This window comes from Excalfactoria chinensis, chromosome Z (genome assembly GCF_039878825.1).
Source record: "Excalfactoria chinensis isolate bCotChi1 chromosome Z, bCotChi1.hap2, whole genome shotgun sequence".
In the NCBI taxonomy this organism is placed as follows: domain Eukaryota; kingdom Metazoa; phylum Chordata; class Aves; order Galliformes; family Phasianidae; genus Excalfactoria; species Excalfactoria chinensis.
The window spans coordinates 56,156,681-56,183,446 of record NC_092857.1 but is presented as its reverse complement, the minus strand read 5'-3'; the positions used below and the strand labels follow the sequence as shown (position 1 = coordinate 56,183,446).

The 26,766-nt window shown below is 45.6% G+C and overlaps 1 protein-coding gene across 16 annotated transcripts in view; it reads left to right on the top strand.

The window, feature by feature from the left end:
- Nucleotides 1–2,111: 2,111 nt before the first annotated feature.
- The window catches only part of LOC140264340 (uncharacterized), a 97,183-nt gene continuing 72,528 nt past the window's right edge, over nucleotides 2,112–26,766 (top strand). For 2 of the 16 annotated variants that reach the window (XR_011906030.1, XM_072360050.1), the window contains exons 1-2: nucleotides 2,112–2,899; nucleotides 4,989–5,039. Coding sequence is in view for 5 of the 16 variants with exons in the window: in XM_072360050.1 (XP_072216151.1) it covers nucleotides 2,361–2,899; nucleotides 4,989–5,039 (590 nt within the window). In the remaining 11 variants the exon portion in view is untranslated. Of the gene's footprint in view, nucleotides 2,900–3,028; nucleotides 3,824–4,988; nucleotides 5,125–5,180; nucleotides 5,401–8,327; nucleotides 10,104–26,766 lie in introns of those variants that run through there. The other 14 variants (XR_011906040.1, XR_011906039.1, XR_011906038.1 and 11 more) reach the window with 14 other exon arrangements.

The following is a 26,766-nucleotide window of genomic DNA, read 5'->3' as shown; positions in this document are numbered from 1 at the left end:
TCTCGTGCATTCAGTTCCCCATTCACCTATGCGTTGTATGCTTTCGATTTTAGTGCTCTTTGCTGCCCTCAGCCCAAAGTAGGCGATTTCGGAAGTGCCCGGAGCGTGTGCATGGGGTGCGGTTACTGTCACTGCCTTGCTGCCCTCGGTCCGGTTCCTTCATCCCAGAAGAGGGTTAGAGAGGAGGAAGAGGAGGAGGAGGATGGGAGTGGGGAGATAGAGGGGGGCGCTGCACAGCGGTGACGCCGGCCGCAGGTGAACGTACGCTGATTGAAGGCAGCAGGGCGATTTGGCCCCCATCCGTGAGGGCCCCGTCCCCGCTCGGCTCCTGCAGTGGTGTGCGGGCCGAGGGGCAGCGCGAGAAAGGACCTAAGGAGCGTCTGCTTCCTTACAGCCTCTCTGTATTATTCTTTTTATTTCGTTGCTTTGCATGGAGCCATCTGACCTCCTTTCATTGGTCCACAGAAGATGCGAGCACCTCGCCGTGGAGGTGATAAAGCTGGAAATACCCAGAGGAACGCAGTGTGGTGGAACTGGGTCGCACAGCCCAGGCATGGCACCTCACTCATTTAAAATACGTTTACATATATGCTTACTCGCTTATATATATAGTATGCATATATATTCAAGTGCATCTATACAGTTATACATATGTATATATAAACATGCATATATTTTTCACATATATTTATACATGTATATATATATATAAGCATGTAAGCATACATATGTGTATAATTTGTGTATATGTACAGATATGTACAGAAGCACATACAGAAGCTACACAAAGAAGGGAGTCTTGTGGCTTTAACCAGGTTTAAATTATTGTATTTTACTAGCCACTAACCCACGAAGGTAAGTAAAAATGTACCAGCTGCCTTTGGAATGCAACTCGGGGCCTGCGAATTTTTCAGTCAGTGGAAATGCAGCACTGCCTGCCGGGTTGTGGCACGACCCTGAAAACGCCAATTTGGGGTGTTGTGTTTTGGTTTTCTTTCTTTTTCTGTGAATAATTATATAGTCTGTTCAAATCTACATGCGTTGACAGGTGATACGTTCAACAACACATTTAATAATGTAAAAACTGGAGGGCGCAAAATGTCCCCGAGTTCTGTGTCCCGGAGTCTGAACAGCTTCAGGGAAGTCTTTAAAGCAAAGGATTCCCGAGACAAGCGCAGAAGCAGGCGCTTCCACAAGCCGTGTTCCGGCAGTGAGCCATCACAAACCCATGGGAACAGAGCTCGCTGTTCCCAGCCCACATCCCCTGGTACCTCCGCGCTGCCCCCCGGCCCCGCTCCAGCGGCAGAGGCGGGAGGAAGGGAAGAAGGCAGCCCGGCCCTCCGACGTCCCCGCGATCCCATCTCGGGGCCTCCTCTCGTTGCTGCCGATGCTGCCGGCTGAGGTGGCCGCAGGATTTCTTCCTTCCTCCAGACGCGATCCCCGAGAACACGTAGAGATCGCGCCGGGTTCTGCGCCCGCTGCTGCCAGAGGGAAGATTTGCAAATATATTTTTTTCTTAATGCCCCAGTTTCCTCGATGTACGTAAATGCAGAGGACGTACAGTGACGTCAAAGGACATGACCCTGCCGCTAAACCTGAACGTGAACGGGAATGGCCGCGCGGGGGGCGACGGTGGAGCCGGGAGGGGGGGGTAGCGGGAGGATCCCTTCCGCGGTCGGGCATCTCTGCATCCCACGCACACGAGCAGAGGCATCCCGGTCCCAATGGCCCAGCACAAAGCCCACCCCGCTCCGCCGCGCCGCCCCCTCTTCCCTTCTTTCTTTCTTTATTTATTATTTTTTCCTCGTTAATGGGATGTTATTTGCTGTTTCGGTTCATCAGATGATGAGCGGGAAATAGGAAACTCAGAACAGCTTAAAAAAAAAAAAAAAAAAAAAAAAAAAAAAAAAAATGTCTCCAAAAATGACAGGCGGTGGATCGCGGTCTATCCCCCCTACGGGGGCAGCCGTGCTTCGGCGGCACCTTCGGGGCTGGAAGGGGCTGCAAAGGACTAGAAGCGGCCGAGTCACGAGCATGGGGGTGGTGGGGGTAAGGGCGGCTTCCCACCGATCCCCTCTCCATTTTCCCTTACCTGGGCCCTCCCTGCTATTGCTGCACTGCTGTTTGCGGGAATGTGGGAAGAAGTTTCAGCTGCGACACTAAATGCCATCAGTGTCCTGAAAGGGGAGGGTGTTCTCTATTCGGATCCAAGCCTTCCTATCTCTTCTTCCCGCCCCTGTTTGCTGTAATGCCTTCAGAGCATCTCCCTGCGCCGCGGCACGGTCTCTCCGATTTGCATACACCGCACGCTGCTTCTCCTATTAGAGTCTTTCCCTGAACTCAAAGGGCCGAACCGGGGGATGCCAGCACGCGTGTGTATAAGCACGGCGCGGCGTCGGAATCTGCGCGTATCCCCAGAGGCCGAGAGTCGCCCTGCGCGCCCGTGGGCCCCTCTCCGTCCTCACAGAGCGTCCTTTGTCCCACCGCACCGCGGGGTCAGCGCTGCCGGGAGGGTCCCGAGTGCGTGGGCGGGGGGAGGAGGCAGTCAAGCATGCATACGCACATGTATACATACATACACGCGTGTGCAAGCGGCTGCGATAGGCACACACACGTCTCCGGCCGTCAGCCCGCCCCCAGCCCCCCGCCACCTGCCCACGCCATCGCGGACGTCGCGCACGGCTGCCAGCGGCCCGCCCCGAAAAGGGCAGCGGGGAGCTGTTCTGACGCCCCTCATCTCCTCCCGCCCTCCGCGCAGCTCCGCGCACCCAATCTGCCGCCCTCACGCCCTAAAACGCGGCGTTTCCACGCAGACTGCGAGGCGCTGGTCCCCGGGAGGCAGCGAAGGAGCCGGGGGAGCTCTGCCGGCGGGAGGGCACGCAGCGCTGAGCGTGGCAGCGTGAGTGGGGAGAGGAGCTCTCTTATTTTTTTTTTTCCCTTCTTTTTCTCTTTAAACTTTATGATTTATTATTATTATAATTATTATTATTTCATTTATTTATCCGTTTATTTTGTAATCATCGACCAGTTGTTTGGTTTAGCGAAAAGTTACCCAGAATGGCAATGCCGCCCAAGGACAGCACTCGGCAGGAGCCGCTCTTCAGATCATGGCTGAAGGAAGACACCTACAAAAAAACTCCACCGTTCTCTGCATTTGTAAGTTTCCAAAGAAATGCACTCAGCTTTCATTTTTCTCCTGGAAGACGCAAGCCACGGCTCTTCTTTAGGCATTTCTAATTTGTTCCATCCGTCAAAGCGGCACTAAGAGAGGTCTGGTGCAAATTCATTATCTCTGGCAACGCACAGCACAGAGCAGGAACTGAGAAAGACCGTGGCAATGGGTGAACAATGGGGCTTCAGTTCGTCGGCAACAAAAGCTGTGGGGAAACCGGTTGGATTTCAGAGCACGTCCTCCTCAGCAGAGAGGGCTGGACTAGACCTTGGCCAAGCCCCCCAAAAAACTTGAGGAGCATCTCATGCAGGACTTCACTTTTTACTCCGGGGCTTAAGAAGCAATATGGAAAATAATAATAATAGGGGGATGGGGGGGGGGGGAGGCGGGGGGGAAGAAGGGAAGGTGGCGACGACGGGAGATCAGAAACTTTCTGCTATCGTCTTCCGTTTTTCTGGATAGAGGATGCCGAGCTTCTTTAAAGCCATTTGGCGCAAGAACCGCACCGTGGAGCTACGCGGAACTTTTAAAGCAGGATGAGGATGGAAGAACGACGTGAATTTGTGGAAATTTGCCTGTGGGAATCTTTGTGTGCGTCGTACCGCCGGGACCGGGGGGGGGAACCCCCCCCACCCTCGGAGCCGCAGCGATGTGAGTACCGCGGAGGGGGCCCGAGTCCGGACCTGTTGGTCTCGGGGCGTGGGAACCGCAGCGCTGTGTGAGGTTCTCGGAGCCGTGCGGACACGGGGAGTTTTGATGGCAGGGAACGAACTCGGCCCTTGGTATCACTCTTTATGTGGAGCCTATCTGCCAGCTATATTTAAATACGTTTAAATATGCACTTATGTATATGCTTCCGAGACGTCAGGGGTGTGAGAAATTATCCTCCGTAGTCCGTAAATCTGCCTCTGTGAGAAGGAAGCATCCTGCACTGCGCGAAAGGCCACCGGATCAGAGCGTGCATCCCAGGCACGGGGCCATGCGGAGTTGGATGCTCAGCACGGCCCCGAGCCCGCTGCATGCGGCCCTACAACAGTAGCATCGCTCTCCCTGCCAACTGCTCTGTGCCCATGAAACGAGTGAAATCTCTTCGACATAACACAGGAAAACAGTCGCTCCATGGGAAATAATGTGCTTTAAAAACATATTACTCTTATTATTTTTATTTTGCAACTAAAGCTGATGCAGCTGATATAAGGCGATGAAAGCCTTTGGCTCACTGAATTTATTTACCCTTGCTCCCTTGGCACGCTGTCAGTGCCGACGGCTCCTTCGCCGTGCTCCCGGGCTGAGGGCCCTAAGGAGAGCGGCGTGAGGCTCTGTGCACGCTCTGGGCTGGAGGCTAGGTGGAGCTCCGTCCTTCATTAAGGAGCCGCAGCATATAGTATGCAAATACCGTGCCCGCCCCTGGAGTTTTGGCCACTTCCATTCAGCGGCCCAAAATATTCTCTATCCATTTTCCTTGAGAGGAGTTAACCACAAGTTGTTACAGTCTTTATATTAGCCCTTTTGTTTTATGCAAATACTGATTGCCACATTTAACTCTGCAGATGCTGGAGTGCATCACTCATATCTGTTCTGTGTCATGTTGGATCATCTGCAAGAAATGTGGCTGGCTGCCTCCTGGCAAAAACCCAGAGCTGAGCCTGCCCATGGCTAACAACTTTTGGTCTTATTGAATGAACCAGCTCAGATCTGAGTGATCTAGATCTGAGCACCTGTACACCCATCTGTTTACATGCACTTAACGAACAAGAATCAAACAGTAAAAATATCTAAATCATGACCCTTCGCTTCTTTTGTGGTTATTTTTCAGATTTAAACAACGCAGACAGAGCACAGGGAATGACTTCCAAGGCAAGACACGGTAAAATGCTTTCCCTTATTAAAGCCGGACGGTGCTCTATATGTTACATACAGATTTTATAAATACGTGGTGCTTAGCAGAGTGCATTGCTTTCGTGTATGATTACTGACCGAGTGCGTGTTTCATTTGTTTTTCCTTGAGATGCTGTATTCTCGATAGTTCGCCTGCTCTTGTTGCACAGTTCGGATTCCCTTGCATGCCAGCAGCAGTACCGCCGGGGTTGCCGGTGCGGCGGCACCGCGGTCACCAGAGGGACGATAAGGGCAGCTCTATGGGAAGCGGCTCTCCTGGCTGCGGGAGCGGGACGCTGCGGGAGCACTGCCCGCCGCGAACTGCTGCGTCGTGGTTCCTCTCCGCGTGAATTCTGCTCGGCCGTAGTTTGCGCCGCGCTGCACCTCCTTCCGTGGTTCCTGCGCGGAAGGCGGAGTGCCGGCATGAAGCCCGGCTCTGATTGCGTTAATTGGAGCGTCGTGAGCATTCCTCTCTAAAGGCAAATAGGGACTGTTAATTCTTAAGAAATCCGTGCAGGATGCTTCTTTACGTCACAGCCATCTGGAGACCTATAAAAAGATTAGACAACAAGCATGGCAATCACGTACTGATCTACAGGCCGTTAGCGGGAGTTCATTAGGGAGGTGGGAGGAAAAAGTAAACGTTTGGGCTCGGTGTGTCACAATATGCAGCTCGTCTTCAAAAGGCTTTTGGAAGAAGTAAGCTTTGTACTGTTATTTGGGAATAAAATTGCATGTAGTGTTGACGGCGGCTGTTATTCGTGATGGTCGTTCCAGAGCAGCAGGCTGCATGAACTTTTCACAAGCTGGAAAACGCTGCAGCCCTGGATATGTATACTGTCCACTGCAGAATGCATTTCTATGATATTCAGAGCAAGCGAATACTTTGTGCAGACTCACTGCACACGTGTAGATTTCAAAACCCTGCCAAGTGAATGAGAGTTAGAGAACTCATTTGCTACTACAGCTAAAGAACAGCTGGTTATAGCCATCATGTTGGGTTATAGCCATCACTGCTGAAGCTCTCAAGAAGTATTGCATTTACTAATTCAGTCACTGTGTGAGTAAGCAAGGTGGTGCTGAGGACAGATCTTCAAATTTTAAAGGTACATCTTACACCTCTGAAACGTGCTCTTTTTTTCTAAAGCCTTGCATTTCGCTGTAAATCCAGCCACATGGTGACATGTTTTGCATGCATGCATCAATGTGCACTTATGTGTCTGTGTTGATACACATTGCACACACACATATGTATGTATAAGCATAGACATGTACACACAATGGCACAAGGAGCACCTGAACCATCATGTCTCTCACTGGAAGAATTCACTGCACGAACTCACAATCCTGTTGTGTGCAATACATCCACATATGTCTGATCACTGATGCTGCTGCCTCTAGATGTTGCCACAAGAAGAAGAGCAAAAACAACAAAACAACACATTTCTAACTGTCCAGGGGAAAAAAAAAAAATAAAATCATTAGAATTTTATATAATATGAAAACAATTATATGCTTCCAGATGTCCCACTTGTGCCTGAGCAGCCTGAGAGATAATGAAGAAGCAGAGGAAGTGTAACAGAGCCCAGTAGGAACTCTGGCCACTTCATGTAATCAGCTCCTTGCACCCTCCTACACCAGTGGTGATTTGCAGTGACACCTATACTGGGACATCTGATGGGCATCACAGAAATATGCAGACAAACAAACAAGTAAAGCCCAAACTCAGAGGCTGAGAATCTGAAAGCATTGGTGAGAGACATCACTAGTAATGTGAGCCCCGAATTCAGGGTTTGGCACCTTCACAACATGCATCTGTTACTTCTTGGGCCTTGTCTGATAAAGGAGACTGCTCTCCCATTTTCATGGTTTTGTAGTGTTACTCTATGATAAAGAATGGGGAGGCTGGTACTGTGCCATTTTACAGTGCAACCACACAGCTCTGTCTTTGTATTTTAACACAAAAATATATATGTGCATTCATGCAGGCAGGCTGACACATGTGCATGTGGTTCCCCTATACATGCACCAGCACACAGACATTTGTAGGGTAAACAGGCCATGCACTCACAACAGAGCTACAGTAGCTTAAATTTATCTTCACTCATTGAAGATCTTTGCCTTAAAACCATCAGCATACACAAACATAAGTAGATTTACAAAGTGATTCACAAAAGTGTGAGTTGGTATATTCTCTGTAACTCTAAGGGAAGACAGAGCAGGACATGCAGAGCTGTGCTGCTCCTCTTAGAGGATTTTAAGCCCTCCTTCCTTAGAAGAGTGGGGCAGTCCATGTTCTGCTTGTGCTGAAATCTCCAGTGAGCATCCCATCCCCACTGCAGCATGCACGAGCTCCTGAAGTGCATTTATTAATTCCAATAGCAAATAGTGCAGATCTCAGTGAGAAGATTCACTGTACCATGTACACTCGGGAGACCTTCAATGTTTGCACTTAAGACTTAGGAAAATTATATACGAGTCACAGTGTTAAATAATTCAGTAATCACCTTTTTGGGGTGGGGGAGGGGGAATCGAGAGATTTAGGTCCTAAAGCCGTGGCAGTTGAGAAGGAGGTGCCTCATCGGCCCCACGCGTTATGCAACACGAGTGTCTGCACTTCTCGTACAGGGTTCACAATCACTAGCGATAAATCCGCTTTTTTACGGAGGCTTTTGGCCGAAGAACGCACGGCTTCGGATGAGCACTGCTGCAGCGTTTACCTGCGCTGCATTCTAACGCGGGCACACGCAGAGGATGGGAGGAGAGGAGGTGCAGACGCATGGAGCCAGGCTCGCAGCCTCCCTCAGAAGCGCTGCAGAGCTGTCCTGGCTCGAGCACCGAGCCCTGTGGGCACGCAGCGCCAGCGGGAAGCCATGGGCGAGCGGCGCTCTGCAGCCGCGGCAGTTGCCGGTGCAGTCACACTCCGTCCCTGCTGCCAGCCCCGCAGGGAGAGGCGGGCGGGGGGCGGCCCCGGCCTCAAGAGCGCCTTCCCCTGCCCGCAGGGACAGCTCTCCCGCCCCGGTGGAAGGCACGGCGGCGGCGGCGGCGGCGCTGCCCGCGTTTGGGGCGGTGGCGGAGGCTGCGCCGGAGGCCGGGGCTGACGGAGGCCGCGCTTCTCTCGGCGGCCGCCGCGTCTTTCGGCCGCGTGTGCTCGAGGTTTCTCATGACATCATCATTACCTTGCTCTCCCGCGGTCCAGGACCTCTGACCTCGCCGGGCCGGCCCTCGCCGTGGCACCGGGAGCTCTCCAGTGATGGCCCTTTTCTCCTTCTTTCAGACCGGGGGCAGCAGCACGCCGGCTGGAACGCGCCTTCTCCTTCCCAGCCCGGGGAAAGCGAGGAGCTCCCCCCCAAAACACGCACGCATATAAGATGTTTGCCACCGAGCTGCCACCATTTGGCCAAAAGCTCTCTGCTGTGCATAAGGGACTGGGAGCTGTGTCCACACGTCACTTTCTACCGAAATGGGATTTTATTTTTTTATTTTGGCTTCCTTACACAGTGCTGGAAATTGCTGATGGCTTTCCATCTTCACAGATGCTTAGGAGACTTTTGTGAGTGGAGCGACTTACAATGCACAGAGAGGCCTGCAGTGGGATGGATGCTTCTCGCTCCTAACGCAGTCAACGCACCTTCATCCTTGATGCTGTTTTCTGGGGGGAGCAGATGGACCATGGGTTGTGCTGTTGGAAATCAGTGGCTGGAAGGAAAAGTTGGGAATAAACTCTAAAGGTGATGGATCTCCTTTGGATGTTGCTGGCTGAGCAGGCAGACAGGAAAACAAACCAGGGCACAACTGCATGAAAGGATGGAATTTTAAAACAGGACTGGAGCTCCTGGAGGAGACAGCATGGCTGTTTGCCAGGGAGAATCTGGATTCTAGCAAGGAACATTATTATTATTATTATTAATAATAATAAAGCTTTGAGGGAAGTGAGTTGTTATCTTTGGTTATCTAGCTGTATGAGTGTTTTGGTCTTCATAAAGCTAGATAACCGAAAGTAAAAACTCCTTCAAGATCATCGTACAACGTGTGAAAATGAGAGACTGCTGCAAGAGACAGTAATACCCGAGACAGGTCGGGAACGCTCATTGCACCAAATGCTTTTAAAGCTGGAGGTGGGAGCGGAGGGCACTACATGGTGTGCTTATCACTCATGCCAAAATGTGGAGCTGTCAGATGCCACGGGATGGATGGCTGCTGGTGGCAAACAGTGCTTGTGTGACTGCTGCCATTGCACAAATGGATAAACAAGGACCCAGGCCAGTAAATGCTTAACTGAGAAGATATGTATGCACACACACAGCTATACATATATTAGAAAGCTGTTTAGAAATGCTGAACTTAACTTTTCAGAATGATGCACTGCAATGAGACAGCCTCAGAAATGCTCCAGCAGCTGGTGGTGATGAAGGCGATGGTGTTGGTGGTGGTACTGTGTGGACTGAGCAGGGAGGAAAACAACCCCAGACCTGTCAGTGTGCACCCAAGACAAAGCACTGGGGTCTGCTCTGAACAATACCAAATCAGGCTTTCAGAAAGTTTGTACTGCAGTGTAGGCGAGCTTAATAACTTATATCTAGCAAGAACGCGATGGAGCTGCACAAAGATGAAAAAAGCAATGGCTGATTTTTATTCTTCTATTCAAATTGCCAGCACAGATGCTTCTCTGTTCCGAGAGGGTTTCCTTGAGGAAGCTACTGAAGCAGAAAGACATGATGGAGACGAGATCGCCTCCCCCCTTGTCAAAGTGCTAAAAAATGTTCTGTGTCTTACTCTGCGCCCAGCATTGGAAATGAAAGTGACATTTACTCCCCAACCCACGTGTGCGCCTCCTCTCTTTTTGTTTAAGGATGATCAGATCTATCCGGGAAACAGCTCTGGCATCCCAACCCGAAATAATTAGGACGTATATAGACCTGACAAAACAGAGAGGGGGGAGGGGCGGGGTGGGGCGGGGCGGCAGAGGGTCTGTCCTGCCTAATTGATTCCGTTAACCGGCGCGCAGGAGCTGTGAACGGCTGGGCGCTCCCGTTCCCACGCTCGGGGCAAGTGGCAGCGCCGGGCTCTGGCGGTCGCTGACGGACAGCGCCGCGGGGAGGGGGGCGCGGGGGGGCGCGGAACTTCCGCGGGGGGCGCTGAGGGGTGCAGCTGCCGGTGGGAGAATGGCAGAGCAAAAGGGAAGAGTGGGATAATGAGCACGAGTTGGGGTGCTTGTAATTATCGCAGCAATCGAGTATGAGTAATTTTTGAAGGGTACCGTTTTCCTTTGGACTTGACCTAAATCTCTTCCCAGAGGCGCGCTGAGTGAGAAACCGAACGTCCCCGGGGCTGATTGATCAGGGAGATGAGAGCGGGGTTCGAAGGGCTGCACCAGCTTAAGGGCCACCGCGCACGAGGAGCAGTCACATATATCAGTATTGTATTGGGGTCAGGCCATACAGCGAGAGTTGCTGTCTCGGAGGGGAAAGCAGCGGAGGGCCCGGAGGCGGGCTTAGAGCTGCGGATAGAACTTTCCTCACCCTGCCCTTAGCTCCGAAGCCGCTACGCGGTTCTTTCTGCCCCCAGGGCTTCCTTCCCCCCGGCCTCTGTCGGGCCCTTGGCGCAGACCCCGCGCCGCGCGTGCCGGGGCCGTACCGCAGCGCCCAGCGGACCCCGTTCATTGACATCGCCCGGGCTTTCAGCGCGCGGCCCGCACGCCTCCCATTCACCCCGTGTCCAGGGGAGCTATTTACCTAGGGCCATTGTTTACTACCATTAACATTTACATTACAAAGTATGAAGGCTTTCTTTCTCAAAGAGTTTCAATTAAGGCAATACGCTGTTTTCCTGGGGAAGCCCACTGTTTGCTTAGCCATTTGGCAGAGACAGTTGACGCAGGCTTTCCTTGGAGTCCTGGTCTTCGGTGTAAATTTAGTGAGGAAAGCCGCAGAGAAAAATATCAACATTGCACTCGTATGCTGGCCACTGTCATACTAACTTGTTTCATACACTCATCCTGTTACGTGACTATCGCTCAATAAAAAGCAATTGGCTATTATCACTATTATTATGGTTAGTCCTTCACTGCTTTAGAAGCAAAATTCCCCGTTTGTGCCCCTTTTTGTCCCTCGCATCTAACTTCTGACGTGGGAAAAGAGAGCATGTGGAAACGTGGTGGAATGCTTTAATAGGCTCATGCAGCAAATAATGTTTTATAGGATTATCTATCTGTAAGGTGCTGTTTCCTGAAAACTGGGAGGAGGGGTGGGGGGGGGAATGGAACGATATACAGCTTCACATTCAAGGGAAAAAAGAAGGGGAAAAAAAGAAAAAAAAAAAAAAGAAAAAAGAAAAAAAATGGTATAAGTATCAGTCCAGCAGTCCTTTGAAGGCTAGTGTTAGCACCGGGAGAGACCAGATCAAGTTTATTTAGCATACCAGCGCATTGTAAAACAGTTGGAGTGAAGTTGCAGGTTGCGTGAGTATGCATGTTAACTAGCAGGGACCCGGGCTTATTCTTTGTGAAAAGGGAGCAGCAGATTGCTGTGCAAGGCCAATGTTAAAAAGGCAGCTGAATTTAACACCATCTGGAAGAAAAGATCCCTTCACGACTTTCTCACACCGTCAGACAAAACTAGTGTCTCTTGTTCCGAGCCCTTGTCTATGCAACCACACAATACTGGGTCATTATACTTTTGCTGAGAGAAAATTTGAGAACACAAAATGGGTAACCAGTGAATGACCAAGTTTCATTGTGCCCGCTTAAGTCGATTGAAATCTACGTCTACAGCCATGAATGGCAGCATTGTTTTCCTCACTGGGGCTGTACTAAATGTCATCACAGTGTAAAGAAAAACGTGAAGTCTGCAAATAACTTACCAGATCTCAATTATAATATTTTCCCACACTAGAACTAATATCATTGCTATGACTCACAATGCACAAAATACAAAAAGAAGCGAGGAAAAATAATGAGTTCATCTACCAGTTATTTTAGCCAGATAAACACTTTAATTTTCTTTCGAGGAAACTCGAGTGCAGCCTGTGGAGCTGACTAATTGCTTCCTGAGTAGTTCAAGTGACAAAACTGCTTCTTGTATAATTAAGAAAACAAACTGTGTAAACAAGCTTGTCTTCTGCAACTAGTGCAGCCTGCCAGCCTGGGACTGACAGAATAGTAATAAGTGCACTCTGTGTTACACGGGTCGCTTCTCCTGAGTTGGGTGCAGGGAAAGATCTCCTCTTGAATATTTGGAAGAAATAAGGCTGACATTCACAAAGTGTTGGGCACAGGTGTCAGAGGAATTCATCAGTGCCTCTCAGTGTGGACCAAGGCACAGAAGAAATGCTTCCAGTTCCCTCTGTTTTCACTGCATCCCCCTCACCTTGGTGATGGTTTCTATTACAAGTGCCTAGTGCTCTGCTAGAGATTCACACCGCTGTCAGAGCACACTGTGCAAAAAGGACTTAGGCATGGCTGATTAGAGTGGCTGTGTCTTAAACCGGATTGCCTGCACCCTGCATGAAAGCAAAGCATGAGGAGCAGGGAAACGCAAACAGGCCATCTGGGTGGTGCTGTGCGGACAGACGGACGGACACCAGACACCAGCACAGCTCCATGCAGAGCGGCCCGGCTGACAGCTGTGGTGCTGGGCCTTGCAAATCACTGCCAGCTCCAACAGGGCAGAGTTGCTCTCCTGTCCCCAACATCTAGCAAATAGCACACCCATCCCAAGTTTGTTTTGGTGCTGAAAATGAGCACTGTAGCACTCTGAGGTGCGCAGGTTGATCACCCCTTAGCGCTACCCCATCATTTTAACTTAGGGAAACAAACAACAACAATAACACATCAGACTTGGGTAATTCATTTTCTTGAGTGGCAAACGCCACACACACACACACACACACACGGCGTGGGCACTGCAAAGCCCACATCCACACACAGCCGTCGTCGCCGGGCACTAAGAAAGACCCCATAGCCCCATCCCCCCGCCAAGATGGCGGCCGCGGGGCCGCGGGGCCCGTCGGGAGAGGCGGCGGCCATTTTCCACGCCCCCTTCCCCGGCTGTCGCTGATTGGTGTTTCCTGGGAGACCGCCGCGCCCAGCGGAGCAGGACGGGCGCTGGTGGCCGGCTGGTGCGGGCCCTGCGCGGGGTGCCGCCCGCATGAGGGGGACGCCGGCGGTTGGTGGGCGGGAGAAGGGGAGGAGGGGTGTGAGGAGCAGCCAAAGGCGGCTAATGGCATCATATACGGACGTTTAAACTTGTTGTAAGTCCCAGACGGGATTAAGGCGGACTCCCGCTGAGCGCAGCTAATGACACTGGGCACCTCTAACCTCTCTCACCTTTGGCTTCTTTTATTTTATTTCTTTAATTAATTTATTTATTTACTCCACCTGGACTATACTGAGGAGAGGTGTTTCTGAAAGGTTTTACTTTTGAATGGCAGATAATCACAGAGTGCTTTGAGTCGAGGGCACAAAGGATCGTGTTCCTCCAGGTGCAGGTGCTTTGTTGCCGGTGTGTTCGGTTCCCTCAGCAGTTAATAAAAGCTGATGGCTATCATGTGCTGGTGAGCTGCCGTTCAGCCCTCCCAAACGGCAATAAGTTATGTAACAAGGCTAAAGTGCAGTGCAGTAAGAACCCTGTCACTGAGTGTGTGGTGAGCAGCATCACCAGAGCCGTGTGACGCAGAACTGAAGGAGACTAAGGCAGAGTTTAGTGAGGAGCTGCCTTGGGTCTGGCCTTCTGACCTTCAGTCTGCACATCCAAGGGGAGAAAGTAGAAGCTATGTCAGAACGAACTTCATAAATAAGTGACTGTGGGAGATGGTCAGTAATTTGTCTTCTTTAGTGTTTTAAGAAGAGTTGGAAAAAAAATGAATGTCCAGAGCTTTGGGTCAGACTTTGGTCAGTCTGTCTTTGTACTCGCATGGGATCAGCATTTTGTCCTTTGTAAAGCTCTACTCTGTCCTATTCAGTATTGTTTTAATTCCAAAATAAATTCTGTAGACATATATACATGAAAGTTCTCTATACATCTATATATATTAATCTAGGTTTTGTTTGCTTGTTTGTTTGCTTTTAAGAGATTTCTTTCATAGAATCATAGAATTACTCAGGTTGGAAAAGACCTTGAAGATCATCAAGTCCAACCGCAGCCTAACCAGTAGCCTATCTCTTAAAAAACAACCACAAAACAATACCACAACAACAAACCTCTGCTAAATCATATCCCTGAGTACCACATCCAAGCGGCTCTTAAACACATCCAGGGATGGATGTGTTTAAGGATTTCCAAATACATTACATTTGTTCTGTCAGTAATATGAGTTCTCTGAAAAGGGACACAACATAAGAAATGCTCCACGTTCTTTGCTGTTTGGAATGTTATTTTTAGAGAAGATCTGGGATTGCTATGAAGTAGGATGGTCCTGAGAATAACAGTAAAAGGTTAATGTTACTAGAAACTAACACAGTAACCTTGTATGAAGCGGGTGGAGTCAAGTAGTGGAAAGTCAGCAGGTCAAGGCTAGGAAGTACAAATGTAGTTCTGTCTTACTTGTCTGGCTCAGCAACAGTTACGTTACATAGAAAAAGTAGAATTTGCACTCTTACATAAACCATGAATTATTGTTTCTAGCTCTTCTCTGTCTCAAAAAGTAATTGCGCATTGTGGCATCTCACAATTCTCTGTAGATAAAGTGCAACCTCATGATAAGCCAATTCTTTGCTGCCTTTTCTACACTTCTTCCTTATATACAGCAGTAGAACCTTCTTCTCTATGTTTATAGTTGGCTGCTATTGGCTGTATTATATAGGCCCAGCTGAGTACTGCTCTGTCGAGTAGTGAGGGTTTTCTGAGGTACCAATATTTACAAGTACGTGGAAGTATAGTGCTGGGAAATACATGAATTTTAGTTTTATGTTTCCCTCTAAGTGCCCATAATTCTCAAGTAAATTAGCCTGCTATGACAGCAGAGTAGATCCTCTTGTTGCTTCGGCAGAATTTGCATGGCCACAATTGGCATAGTCAAACTTGTGTTTACATGTCTGTGAGTATGTATTTAAGTCTTGACAACCTGTGGTCTGCAACTGTGTGCATTGCCATCAAGTGAGCTCACTGTACCCCATAGATGTGCGCTTTGCCCCATTTGCCTGAGAGGGGCTTCTTGGAAGTTGTGTGGTGTAGCAATTAACTGGAATGAGATTCTCTGCCACCAGTCCATCTGCATTGTGAAACAGAAAACTTGTATTTCTTCCCTGTACTGTACTTCAACACTGGTGGCCAGTGGGACAGCTCACAGTAACTATAAAGAATCAAATAACCATATGATGGCATTGTTCTAACATGTTTAATATTCTCTCTGACAAAGAGAGACTTCAGGATATGATTATAATTTATGTTTAAATAAAGTAGGAATCATATTTTATTTCATATAGAGTATTCTACTTCCTATTCTGTGTGTAAAAATTGCCTTTTCATAAAATAAGACTAAAAAGAGAAACACTATTTGCACTATCATCCTTTAAAAATTATTATTCAAATATAGCTATGCTAGCTATCTAGCAGATCACTACATTATTATGTTAATCTAATGCCCATAGTCATTAGGCACATTCCTGGATGTCTTTCTGATATCTCTCCAGTCCACTGGATTTTGAAGTGTGATTATGTACATTTTTCACTAATAAAAAAGATACTATAATTGAAGTTGAAATACCACTCAAATTCTTAAGACTATTGCATCTAAATAATATATTATACATATATTACCAAGACTAATTCAAAATAACTGTAGGGCAAGTATGCATTTATTTTTAAACAGTCCTTTTTTTTTTTTTTTTTTTTTTTTTTTTTTTTTTTTTTTTTTGCACCAGGTACAAAATTGTCCAGATATCAGAAAGAAAGAGAGAGAACAAAGTTTCCTTCATTAGATGTGACATTTCTGTTCAGATAAATAATGCAACTGTGTTGCCATTCTTATTGTGATCAATTGCCATCAATTTGAATATACACTGATCAACATGTAAATTTCATTTCATTGGGACATCAAAAAGGGTATGGTTAGCGTGGGTGGAAGGTGAGTTTATGCAATAGTAGGAAGATAATAGCATCTTTGGCTTACACTGAGAAATAGTGAGGAGCTGGCAAGGTTTTGGTGGCTTTACATTTATCAGTGACTTTTAAAAGGTAGATCAAGATACGTGAGCAAATTATTTTAAGCCTGACATTCAGTGCTTGATTTGAAAAGTCTCAATGAACTGCCTGGAGGTTATTAGCAGCACTCAGCTGCTTTCAGTGAGACACTTAAGTGCATGTGTCAAGGAACTTTATTTTCCTTCATGTGCAAATTCTAATTCTAGATTGGGTTCTAATCATTGCATAGGAATCATCATCAGTGTTGGAAGTTCCCAGCCTTTACATGGTAGCTCTTCCCTTTTCAGTGCAGACCTTTATCTAGCTGCTAATGAAATACAGGAGATTGATTGCAGAAAACCTGCAAGGGCATATTTGCTGTGCCATATATAGTAAGCCCCATTTGGTGCATTAGCACTTAGCCATTTTATGCAAATTTGGTGAGAAAATGACTGGTGTGTATGATTAAATATGCATCAACGATGTAACATCCTTATGAGAAGAAAGAAATTAAAAATTCATTAGAAAACTTGACTAGTGTCGCTACATGGCTAGAACATTATTAAAGCCTATTTCAGTGTTTTGCTTACACCAGTGTTCTCATCACGGTGCCACCATTTCACGACAAAGAACGTAGAGGAGAAAACATTCAACTTAAGATGTCTGCTGGCACACATTGCTGGATTTGTATGTCACTAAACAATGGACGAGCATAGTCTTGAATACCAACTATTTAATTAGCACTTTTGCCAGCCATGCATAGAATACAGCTCATTTACATGCGTCATGCTTAGTGATTATTCTCATATAAGCCTACCAATTTTTAGTTTAATGTATGTTGCATTCTAGCGTGCCATCATAAGGAAATAAAAACATACGTTATTATTTTAAACACCTTGAAATGCAGAAATTTAATTAAATCATGTAAAGTCTTTACATTTCTCTTGGAGGTATATTTTAATTATTTAATTTAACCCTAAGTGCGCCATTAAAGGCTGGATGCAACTAATAATTAAGAACATCAAAGGGCAACAGAATCCCTCTACCAGTCCCCAGGTTAATTAAAGGCTGTTATTACAAACCTCCTGAACATACAGTTACATTTAATGACAAGTGGCGACTGGTAAATGCTGCATTCAAAAGATGCCACTCCTATTCTAAATGCTGTTGATAGATGATGCTGAGAGATGTACATTCTCCCAGTGAAATATCCCATCTTGAACATAAATGGAATACATTCATGAAATTAAATATTTCTGTCACTTTGGAACTACGCTATTTTGAAGTATTTGCCTAGAAATATTCATTAGATTTGTTCCTGTCTTTCAGTATCTGCAAAACAAATATCACTGAAGAAGAGAGAGATATGCCAGTTACTGTGAATGAGAGTCAGCCATCTGAGCACATTTCACTAATAACATACAGTATGCAGGCACGTTCACTCTCTGTACACACAATATACACACTATGCTGTATTTAACACTTATGTTTAATTTCTTAGATTGGATTAAAAGCACTGTGTTTTCAAAATAATATATCCTCAAGTGCTTGCAGGAATGTAGGCCATGACACCATCCTAAACAAAAGCCACTGTATGAACTATTAGGTCGTATATCAAGCCTCATTGTGTGAGCTCCCAGTTGTTCAAATAGCTGTTAATCACCTTATAGTGATAGTAACCCTAATAGTCTGGAAGTACTTATTTTCTAATAATTTGGAGACAGCAAATGGAAAAAAATGATTCAAGTTACTGCATTTGGAAAGACTTCACATACTTGTGAGAACAGGGAAAGAACAGGATTAAACAAGATCTACCAGCAATATAGCCTGGAACTCAAAACGTGAGGTTTAACAAGAAAAGAAAACAAAATTGGTACCTGTGAGAAATAAAGCCTCAAAGACAAATAAATATTCTGTGGAAATAGGTACTAAGTAATAGGAAGAGATCAAAGAGGGAAAGTGAACAAAAAGTGAGTTACAAGGTTAAAATATGATTAAAAAATAGTATCATCACCACTGTCTTTTGTGCTGTATATTTAAAGACATCATAATTACGAACCCACAATTTCCAAATGACAATGTTAGACTATGTAGAATACAGCATGAAGTCAAAACAAACAAACAACAAAAAACAAACAAAAACCTGTAATGAGACAAAGCGAGGAGATTAAATTAAACAAGGAAAACTGTTTTAAGTCACAGAATAGAATTTTAAGTCAGTGACTCCAGAGGCAGAAAGTTGGAGAGAACTAGCTGAGCTATCTGATAATCAAAAACAAATATACATTTGAGTCAGGTAGAAGTAAGCTGAGCTCCGAAAGACACACATGCATCCTCTGGTCACACTTTGCATGCACCTGCACCTTTCTGTAACATGGACCAAAACCTGTCCAGTCTAACTGAAAATGAAACACAGTGCCAGAGTAGCACTGACATGATGGACAGTGTAGCTAGGAGAAATAACTGAGAAGAAACTGAGCATGGGAGCTGGTTGTTTGAATATCTGCAAACATTTCTGATTAGGAGGTAAACTATGGAATCACTTCAGAGGAAATAATGGTGATGCTGTTGTTGAGCCACTTAAGGCTGGAGTGGAAATACAGTTTATAGAGAACCTAATCCAGGTTGCGGTCTGTGGGAGAGCTGACCAGGTTAGCCCTTGTATCTTTGTTCATCTCCAAAATTTTGCTATTGTTTTGTCATTTTATTCTGAGTGACTCTTTTGCCTCGAGGTAAATCTTTGAATAAAATGTTTCATGAAAACAATTCTGTTTTCAGGAAACGAAGACAGTAACACATCTCTTATTTGCTGCCCAGCTGCTGTCCCAGGAGTCACAGGAATACAAGCACTGACTTGAAGTACACATTTGAAAATCAGAAACATAAACAGTTATCTTAATAAGCATGGCCATATGCTGAAGATCTCGAAGGTGTCATTACATTAGACAGAGGCACATTCCTTCAATTTATTTGACATGGACAGAAATATGCTGCCTTTGTCTTTTCCCACACTTTCTGTAGGATGATATCCAAGTTACTTTTTTTCTATTAACAAGTGAAGAAGAAATATATCATATTACACAGATGTATTTACATAGGGATTCATATTATATACTATTTATATGATACTTTGGAAAAATATTCTTCATTTAATTGGAGACTATTAAAAGAATATATTAAAAGCTTCATTTTTTAGCTGATGTCAAAATGAGGCTCAGAACTGTGTCCAATCTGTTGGGCACCACAGTCCTAAGCCTTTGGATGTCTGGTTTTGGTACTGAGATCATGGTGCCCATGTCAAGGTCACACACAGTGTGTGGAAACAAGAACGTTGCAAACCAGCTACATTCTGGTCTGGTGCTAGAAAATGGTTAAATCACTGTTAAAATGCTTAAGTGGGCATTCAGAGAATTGCTGCTTCCAGACAGAACTCACTGCATTTCAGACAGCTGTAGGAAAGGGGATGAAAGTGCCAGGAATGCATGCAAGAGCACTTTCCTTAGTGCAGTGACTTAATTGTGAGTTCAGTTCTACAGAAAACTGGTGTTGGCTTATTTCCCTGCTATAACTGTAACTTCATGTCAGCTACAAACTGGGTGAAGCTGTGTCACTGCATGGACAGGTGAAGGCTCTGTTGGGCAGAGGAGGAGGAGAGCAGAAAGGTATGGGCACACACTGAGGTATGGATGTTGAATTCATGGTTTCTTACTTCGTCCTGTTTGTTCTGATCGCCAGCACACTATTGCATCTGTTTTCATGGTCCCAGCTGGAGGATTCTCACATGGGTGAGAAGTGGTGCACTTTTGGCAGAGCCTTCTGTATGGGATCTTTGTCATAATTTTCTCCACTCCTTTTCTCTTTATTTCTTATGAGAGAGGTCATCAGTAACAGAATTCAGGCTTTGCAGACTAGGCCACATTCTGATTTACTAACCTTGCTTCTTGCCAGTGATGTTAACTGAATTAGTTCAGATTGGGTATAACTTGAAATGAAATCACTGTTAAGTATTATTTTTTTTGAAGTTTTGCTACCATTTAATTTCCATTCTAACGAGGACTGGTTTTCTTCTGCCCACATTTAAAAATTATAAACTCTTCAGCCAATCAAAATGGAAAGCCTTCTAGAGCTAAGACAAAACCTTTACGGTAATTGAGCATATCTGTACTGTAATTGAAAATGAAAAATCAATTTTATTATAATTTTATTATGAAAACATACTCTGCTATGTGTTTATGAGATTTGTTTTTCGCAGATGTATTTTATTAGTCCACATGAAACTGGTTAAATTGTTTAATTTATTGTGAATGTGAGTAGAAATGGGTTATTACTGCAAAGCTTTTGCAGTACTGAAACTCTCTACTACCAAACTCTGAAAATTAGTAAGCAAAGAGGTATTTTTCCCTTTTCTTGAATAAACAAAATAACACGATCTGTGGTTTTACTGCTTTGCTACTTTGTCTTCTTTTAAATCTGGTAGAACATATATGTATAAATTAATGATGAGCCTTTTGCAGCACTCCCTGGAGGCATTCAAGCCTGGGTTGGTTGGGGGTAGGTGGGACTTTAAGGCAGGTGGGTTGGAACTAGGTGGACCTTGAGGTCCCTTCTGTGGCTGTATGAAATAATGTGACATCCTGGCACATACATTACATATGTGTGCATCTATGCGTATATGCATAGATGTGTATATATGTAGAGGGAGGGCACTTCACATACAGCTCCCTTCATAAATGCTTGTTAGTTGATTTTAAAATAAGGTACACTTGGTTTTGAGGCTGACAGGGAACTGTTCACTCTATAAGTGTTATTCTTTTGCAAGAACTTGAGGGGACCTTACTTGACCGGAATTATATTAAAAATAAAATAAAATAAAATTAAAAATTCTACTCCTGTTTGCTGAGAAGAATTAAAATGCTTATGTTTTTCCTGGGAAATTCATTTTTTGCTCTCACCTTTAGTCAATAACTGGTGTATCTGATTTGATACTGCCAATATCTGACTTCATTTACATCAGCATACTTAAGAGCTAAGATTCAGTACCATTTATGAGTAAAGGTACATTGTCTGCATTAACTACTGAATATCTGATATATTTATTTTATTATAATCAGAGTCACAGAAGTTGGGAGGGTTCTCAAGAGATCACTGAGTCCAACTCCCCTGTTTAAGCAGGTTCCCCAGTAGATTACATTCCAGTCTGTCCATGTCTTGTTGAATGGTAATCTTCAAATGTCTCAGCCACTCCTCCCAGCTTTGTATCATCAGCAAACGTGCTGTGGACTCTATGCCCTCATCCAGGTCATTGATGAAGACGCTAAACAAGACCAGAGCCAGCACTGACCCCTGGGGAATTCTGCTGGTTACAGGCCTCCAACCAGGCTCTGAACTGCTGATGATAACTCTCTGAGCTCTTCCTGTCAGCCAGTTCTTAATCCACCTCTCTGTCCTCCCATCTACCCCATACTTTTAAAGTTTCATAACAAGAATATTGAGGAAGACAGCGTCCTATGCCATACTAAAGTCAAGGTACACAGCACCCACTTCTCTTCCCCTATCTGTACAGCCAGTAATGACATCATAAAAGGCTATCAGGTTGGTCAAGCATGTTTTCCCCTTGTTGAGTCCATTTGATTCCTGATAACCTTCTCTTCCAATTGCTTGGAGAGGGTATCCAGAACAAGTTGTTCCATCGCCTTTCCAGGGATGGAGATGAAGCAGACTGGCCTGAAATAATGAGTCTCCTGTTTAGGCATGACCTCAAAATGTAGCCAGGCTAAAATTACTCTTCACTATTTAGGAGACAGTTAGGACCTTGCTCTAAAGTGAGCTACTTTAGACTTGTGGCTACTGAGTAGCAACTGAATTCTTTTTTTTTTCTCTTTCTTGATTGCACATTTTGGTGACATCTCTCAGACAATAGCTTTTCTTCTGTGAAAAAAATCTTGCAGCAACTAAACAACTAGGAGAATGATTGCATCAGAGAAGTGAAGATGTCGAGAGAAGAACAATGGGGATAGGAAAATAAATTCTAATCAGTTCAACATATTTTTTAACTTTTTTTTTTTTTTTTTTTTTTTTTTTTTTTTTTTTTTGAGAAGTCAGCCAGTTCCAATAACTCAAGGCATGTTTTGAATAAAGAGATAACATATGCCATACTTCAAGAGATTCTTTAAATGTAATGAACTGAACTGAATAGTCATCCTTGTTCTGACGTTCTGGCATAGGACAGACAGCTGTCCAGCTTCGTGTAAAATGATGAAGCTGCATGTTCAGTATTCTTCAGTACAAGGACTGCTTGCTAGACACACATTCATGATAAACAAAACTCCTCTTGGTTCTTTGGTCACTGACTCAATTAAATAGACTGACTTTTGTAAGTTTTAGATTAACGAAAGCTTATCGGAACAAACTTCCATTTAAGTGGCTCATTTGTTACAAACAGTTTATCAGTTTTTTGGTTTTGTTTGTGTGTGTGTTTTAATTCTTCAAAGCATCTTGTCTTGAAATTCATTTCAGAGGAGCAAGCCTTAAGCCTGGAGATCTTCTAAATAACACCAGAAGTGTTGTATGAATGTTGACTTAGAAGGCAATGTACTATTCTGTCTGTTTATTCAGGAGTTTCATCATCAAAAACAAGAATCAGGAATGAACTTGTCTTAAATAAAGCATTTTGGTGAATGAGACTTACAAGCTTGACAGTTTAATTCCTGTCCAGTTTTGACATATTTTAGTATAATCTCATTGGACCCAGTTGAGGATTTTACATCTTCATGAACCGATTCTTAAATTAGATAGGAATGAACTCTTTATACATACTTATAATGGTTCCTTCACTTATTTATCTATTTACTTATTTATTTATTTAATTCAGCAACAAAGGAAAAGATCCCAGCCGCCATCCTGTACCTAACCTATCAGGTTAAGTAGATACTGAAGTTCTCAAAACTTTCCTGCTTTGAACAGGTGGATCTTGCTTCGCACAGGACTGTGCAAATATACAACTCCACAAAAAGCTAAGTGCCTTCTGTGACACACTCATTTTAATTTTAATGGAAGTTAAGATTGTTTAGCACCTTGTAGTAGTCACTCAGCAGCTCCAAAACTTCAATTCCCTCATCAAATGCAGGGAAAAGAACAATAAAATAATTTCAAGACTCTGTGTGCCCCTATGGAAATATATATATATGTATATTTTACCCAAATCTAACAGTCAGTGAATGTAGTGTATGGCATTAGGGATTTCTGACAGAACAAACTGTATTTAAAATCCGAATACTCCTTTCTAAGCTCTAATACTGAGGAAAATGACAAACATAAAGCCACTAGAAAAGATCAGGAGAATGTATGTGTGGTACATTAGCCACTGAAGAGATTCAGTTTCACATTAGAAATTCTTGGTCTTCTGAAATCGACAGATTCATATGAATATGAACAAATCTTAACACAATGGCCCAGTGGCTGTGCAGCTGATCTGTCAGATCTATCTGGAAACTGAGAGGGCTTGGCCAATGTGGTCCTCATGGAGTCAGAGAGCTACTGTTGTACTCCTAAACCAGGTTTGTAATTCCTGATTCTTTTTCTTGTTTTTACTGGGTTGAGCAGAGCTCAGCACAGCACCTGTGAGAGCTGCTCAGCCTCCTCTACTCTGGGCTGAGCAAACACATAGGCCTAAGCCACTCTTCATGTATTTTGTCCTCCAGATCCTTCACCCTCTTTGTAGCCCTCCTTTGCTTGTTCTCCAATAGCTTTATTGGCTTTCCAACACTGTGGCACCGAACCCACACTCAGCGCTGGAAGTGATGCTGCACATCGCAGAGCAGAGAGGACAACTCTCTCTCCACCCCCCCAAGTGGCAGTGCCAGGCCTGCTAAGCCCCAGGGTACAGTTCGTATCTGATTTGCTTCTTGCTGGTGCTATTTGTTGATGACTTATGAGTGAGCAATGGAGGAGCTTTTCTTTCTCCTGAGATTCAATTACACTGTGTGGATATCTAAAATCTTGCAATATTGACCATGAAACAAGCAAAAAAAGAACCAGAAATTTGAGTTGCAGGCTGTCAGTACAGATATATTTCCTATTTGCTGTGTGTGGCTTTAGCCTGCTTATTTCTGAGAGACTGAGGCCATTTCTGGCATCTTTTACAATTGCACTAATAGACAGATATGGCAAAGGAAGTGTTTGGGAAAAAAAATAGGAAGAAAGATGAAATTGAACATTTGCTAAAATGTTTTAAAATTCTTTTGGGGAAAAAAATGGATTATTCATTTCTGTCTGTGTTCTGATTGACTGTGTCACACAGTCTTTCACACTTTCCTCCTACTGGCCTACTGTGATCTCTAGGCGTCATGGCTGGAACGCTTCCCACTCTCCGAGAGTCTGAGGGAGAGAGAGAGCTCCAGTCTGGGAGCGAGATTATATATGTCCTCCTCCCGTGACTTATCTCTGGCTGTGACATTCTCTGGGATATGTAGTTTTCTTCTGAGGGCTGAGTACTCAGGACGTTGTTATTCCACGGAACTGGAGTATGAACCTTGTAATGATCCATACTGCACATGATGTTATGATGTGGAATATTGACAGCAACATTACAAAACCATGACAACTTCTTAACAAAGGTTTTAAAAGGGGTGCAGTGCTCTCTTTTCTTGTCAGTGGGGACATCTTGACTGCCGTTACTTTTCAGTTCTGAGAGTGTCTTATCAACTCCATCTTCCAGTTCCTTGAGGACTCCAGAATGAATCTTGTCAGGTCCCAGGGATGTGTCCCAGGATCCTCGGGTGACCTCAGACTTTATCCTCTTTTATGGCAAGAGGAACTTTGTTCCCTCAGTGACTGCCAGTGAAAATTGGTCACTTCAGGGGAGGGACGAGCCCGAGTGACTGCTGTGAGCCCTCACAATACTTAAGCCAAGTAGAGACTCTTAAGCAAGGGAGATTGCCTGGTGTGACTTCTCTTGATTTGATAGGTATGTCAATCAGTCCTGGAACTGGGACAAGAGAAGGCTCCAAAAGTCCAGGCAATGGGACCTACAGGTAGGGACACGTACAAGTCTAGGGGAGGTCCTTTCCCTCCACACCTGACAACCCCACTGGCAGGTCAGGCACTGGATCCAGGACTGGTGATCTCTCTTCACACCCTCCCACCTTTCCCTTCCCCTAATCCCCACACAAACACCCTTTTCCCTCTTTCACACTTTCCTCCTGAAGTTGCTAAAACAAGGTTTCCCAAAGTAAGTAACTCAAGGCTTACTTTGATTTCCACAAAACCACACAACTTAGTAGATACAGTTGTGAGAGGGCTGTTCTACATCAATTTCCCATTAAAGTATGTGTTTATGTCTGGACCATGAGTGTTATTTCACATTATCCCATCAGAAGAGATGGGTTAATCTTAGCTGCACCAACACCACATTGGCGATGTCCCAGGGATGCAGCACTCCAAAAGATATTCCCAAACTGACAACAGAAGATACTCCTGGAAAGCACCAGGAGAGCGCTGACAGAAGAGCAAAGAGGGAATGTTTGAAAAGGCATTCCTGAAGCAAGAAGAGAGGAATGCCAAACACAATCTCTACAAAACACGCGAGAGAAAAATCTACAGCTCACTATTGAAGAAACACAGGAAATACATGAACAACTGGAGTTGGTTTAATCAGAGAAAAAGAAAGGCCTGTGAATTAACTTCAAATGTAGAGCATCAAAATTGGACAGGAATGAAGGGGAAGGTACAGCACATCAGGAACAGGAAAAAGAGGAAATATCTGAAACACGGGTGGGTGCTGTGGGGGCGGACAGCCCATGGCGATGTCCCCAAGCAACAGGCTGTGACATCACCAGGTGACGGATTGTGACTGCTCAGCCCTCACTGCTCATAGTGGGGTGCCGGCAGAGCCTGGCTCAGTCTGGCTCGTTCCTGGACCGTGCTGAGCAGCTGTGCGAGGCTTGGAGGTCGAGCAAGGTTTTGGCTGTGCTGTGCTGGGTCGTGCCTGGGGCTGCTCGCAGCATCTCAGTGCCTGACCCACAGCATCGCTACTGTTTCCCCAGCCCTGCCCAGTGCAGGCAGCTGGGACCCTACGGAGTGCACCCGCAGCAGCGGAGGTGAGTGGTGCGGGGACATGTGGGTCCCTCAGGGCAGCCGTGGGAAGCCTGGCCCCGTATGAGCAGAGAGCATGAGACAACCCAGTCATGGGCTTGGGAGGGCTTCCTGCTGAGGACTTTCACACCCTGGGACAGCGAGTGACCGTGGCCTCTCTTCCTCTTGCAGTGAGACACCTCCTCTGTAGCTCTGGTGAAGAACAACTCGTCATCCTCAGTTCTCCCAGCCAGCTGCAGCAAGGAGACCATGTCTGCAGAAGAGGCATGGACATGTTCCATCTGTCGCGATGTGCGACAGGACATGACCAGTGTGATTCCATGCAATCACACATTTTGCCTCGGCTGCATCCAGCGGTGGGCGACTCTGAGGGACAGCTGCCCGCTGTGCAGGACGGCCATGCAGACCATCCGGGTCTGCGTGCGGGGCGACAATCAGTTCGTGGACTGCATCGTCTCCCCGCCCGCAGTGCCGGTGCCCGCCGGCTTCAGCACCACCACCGGC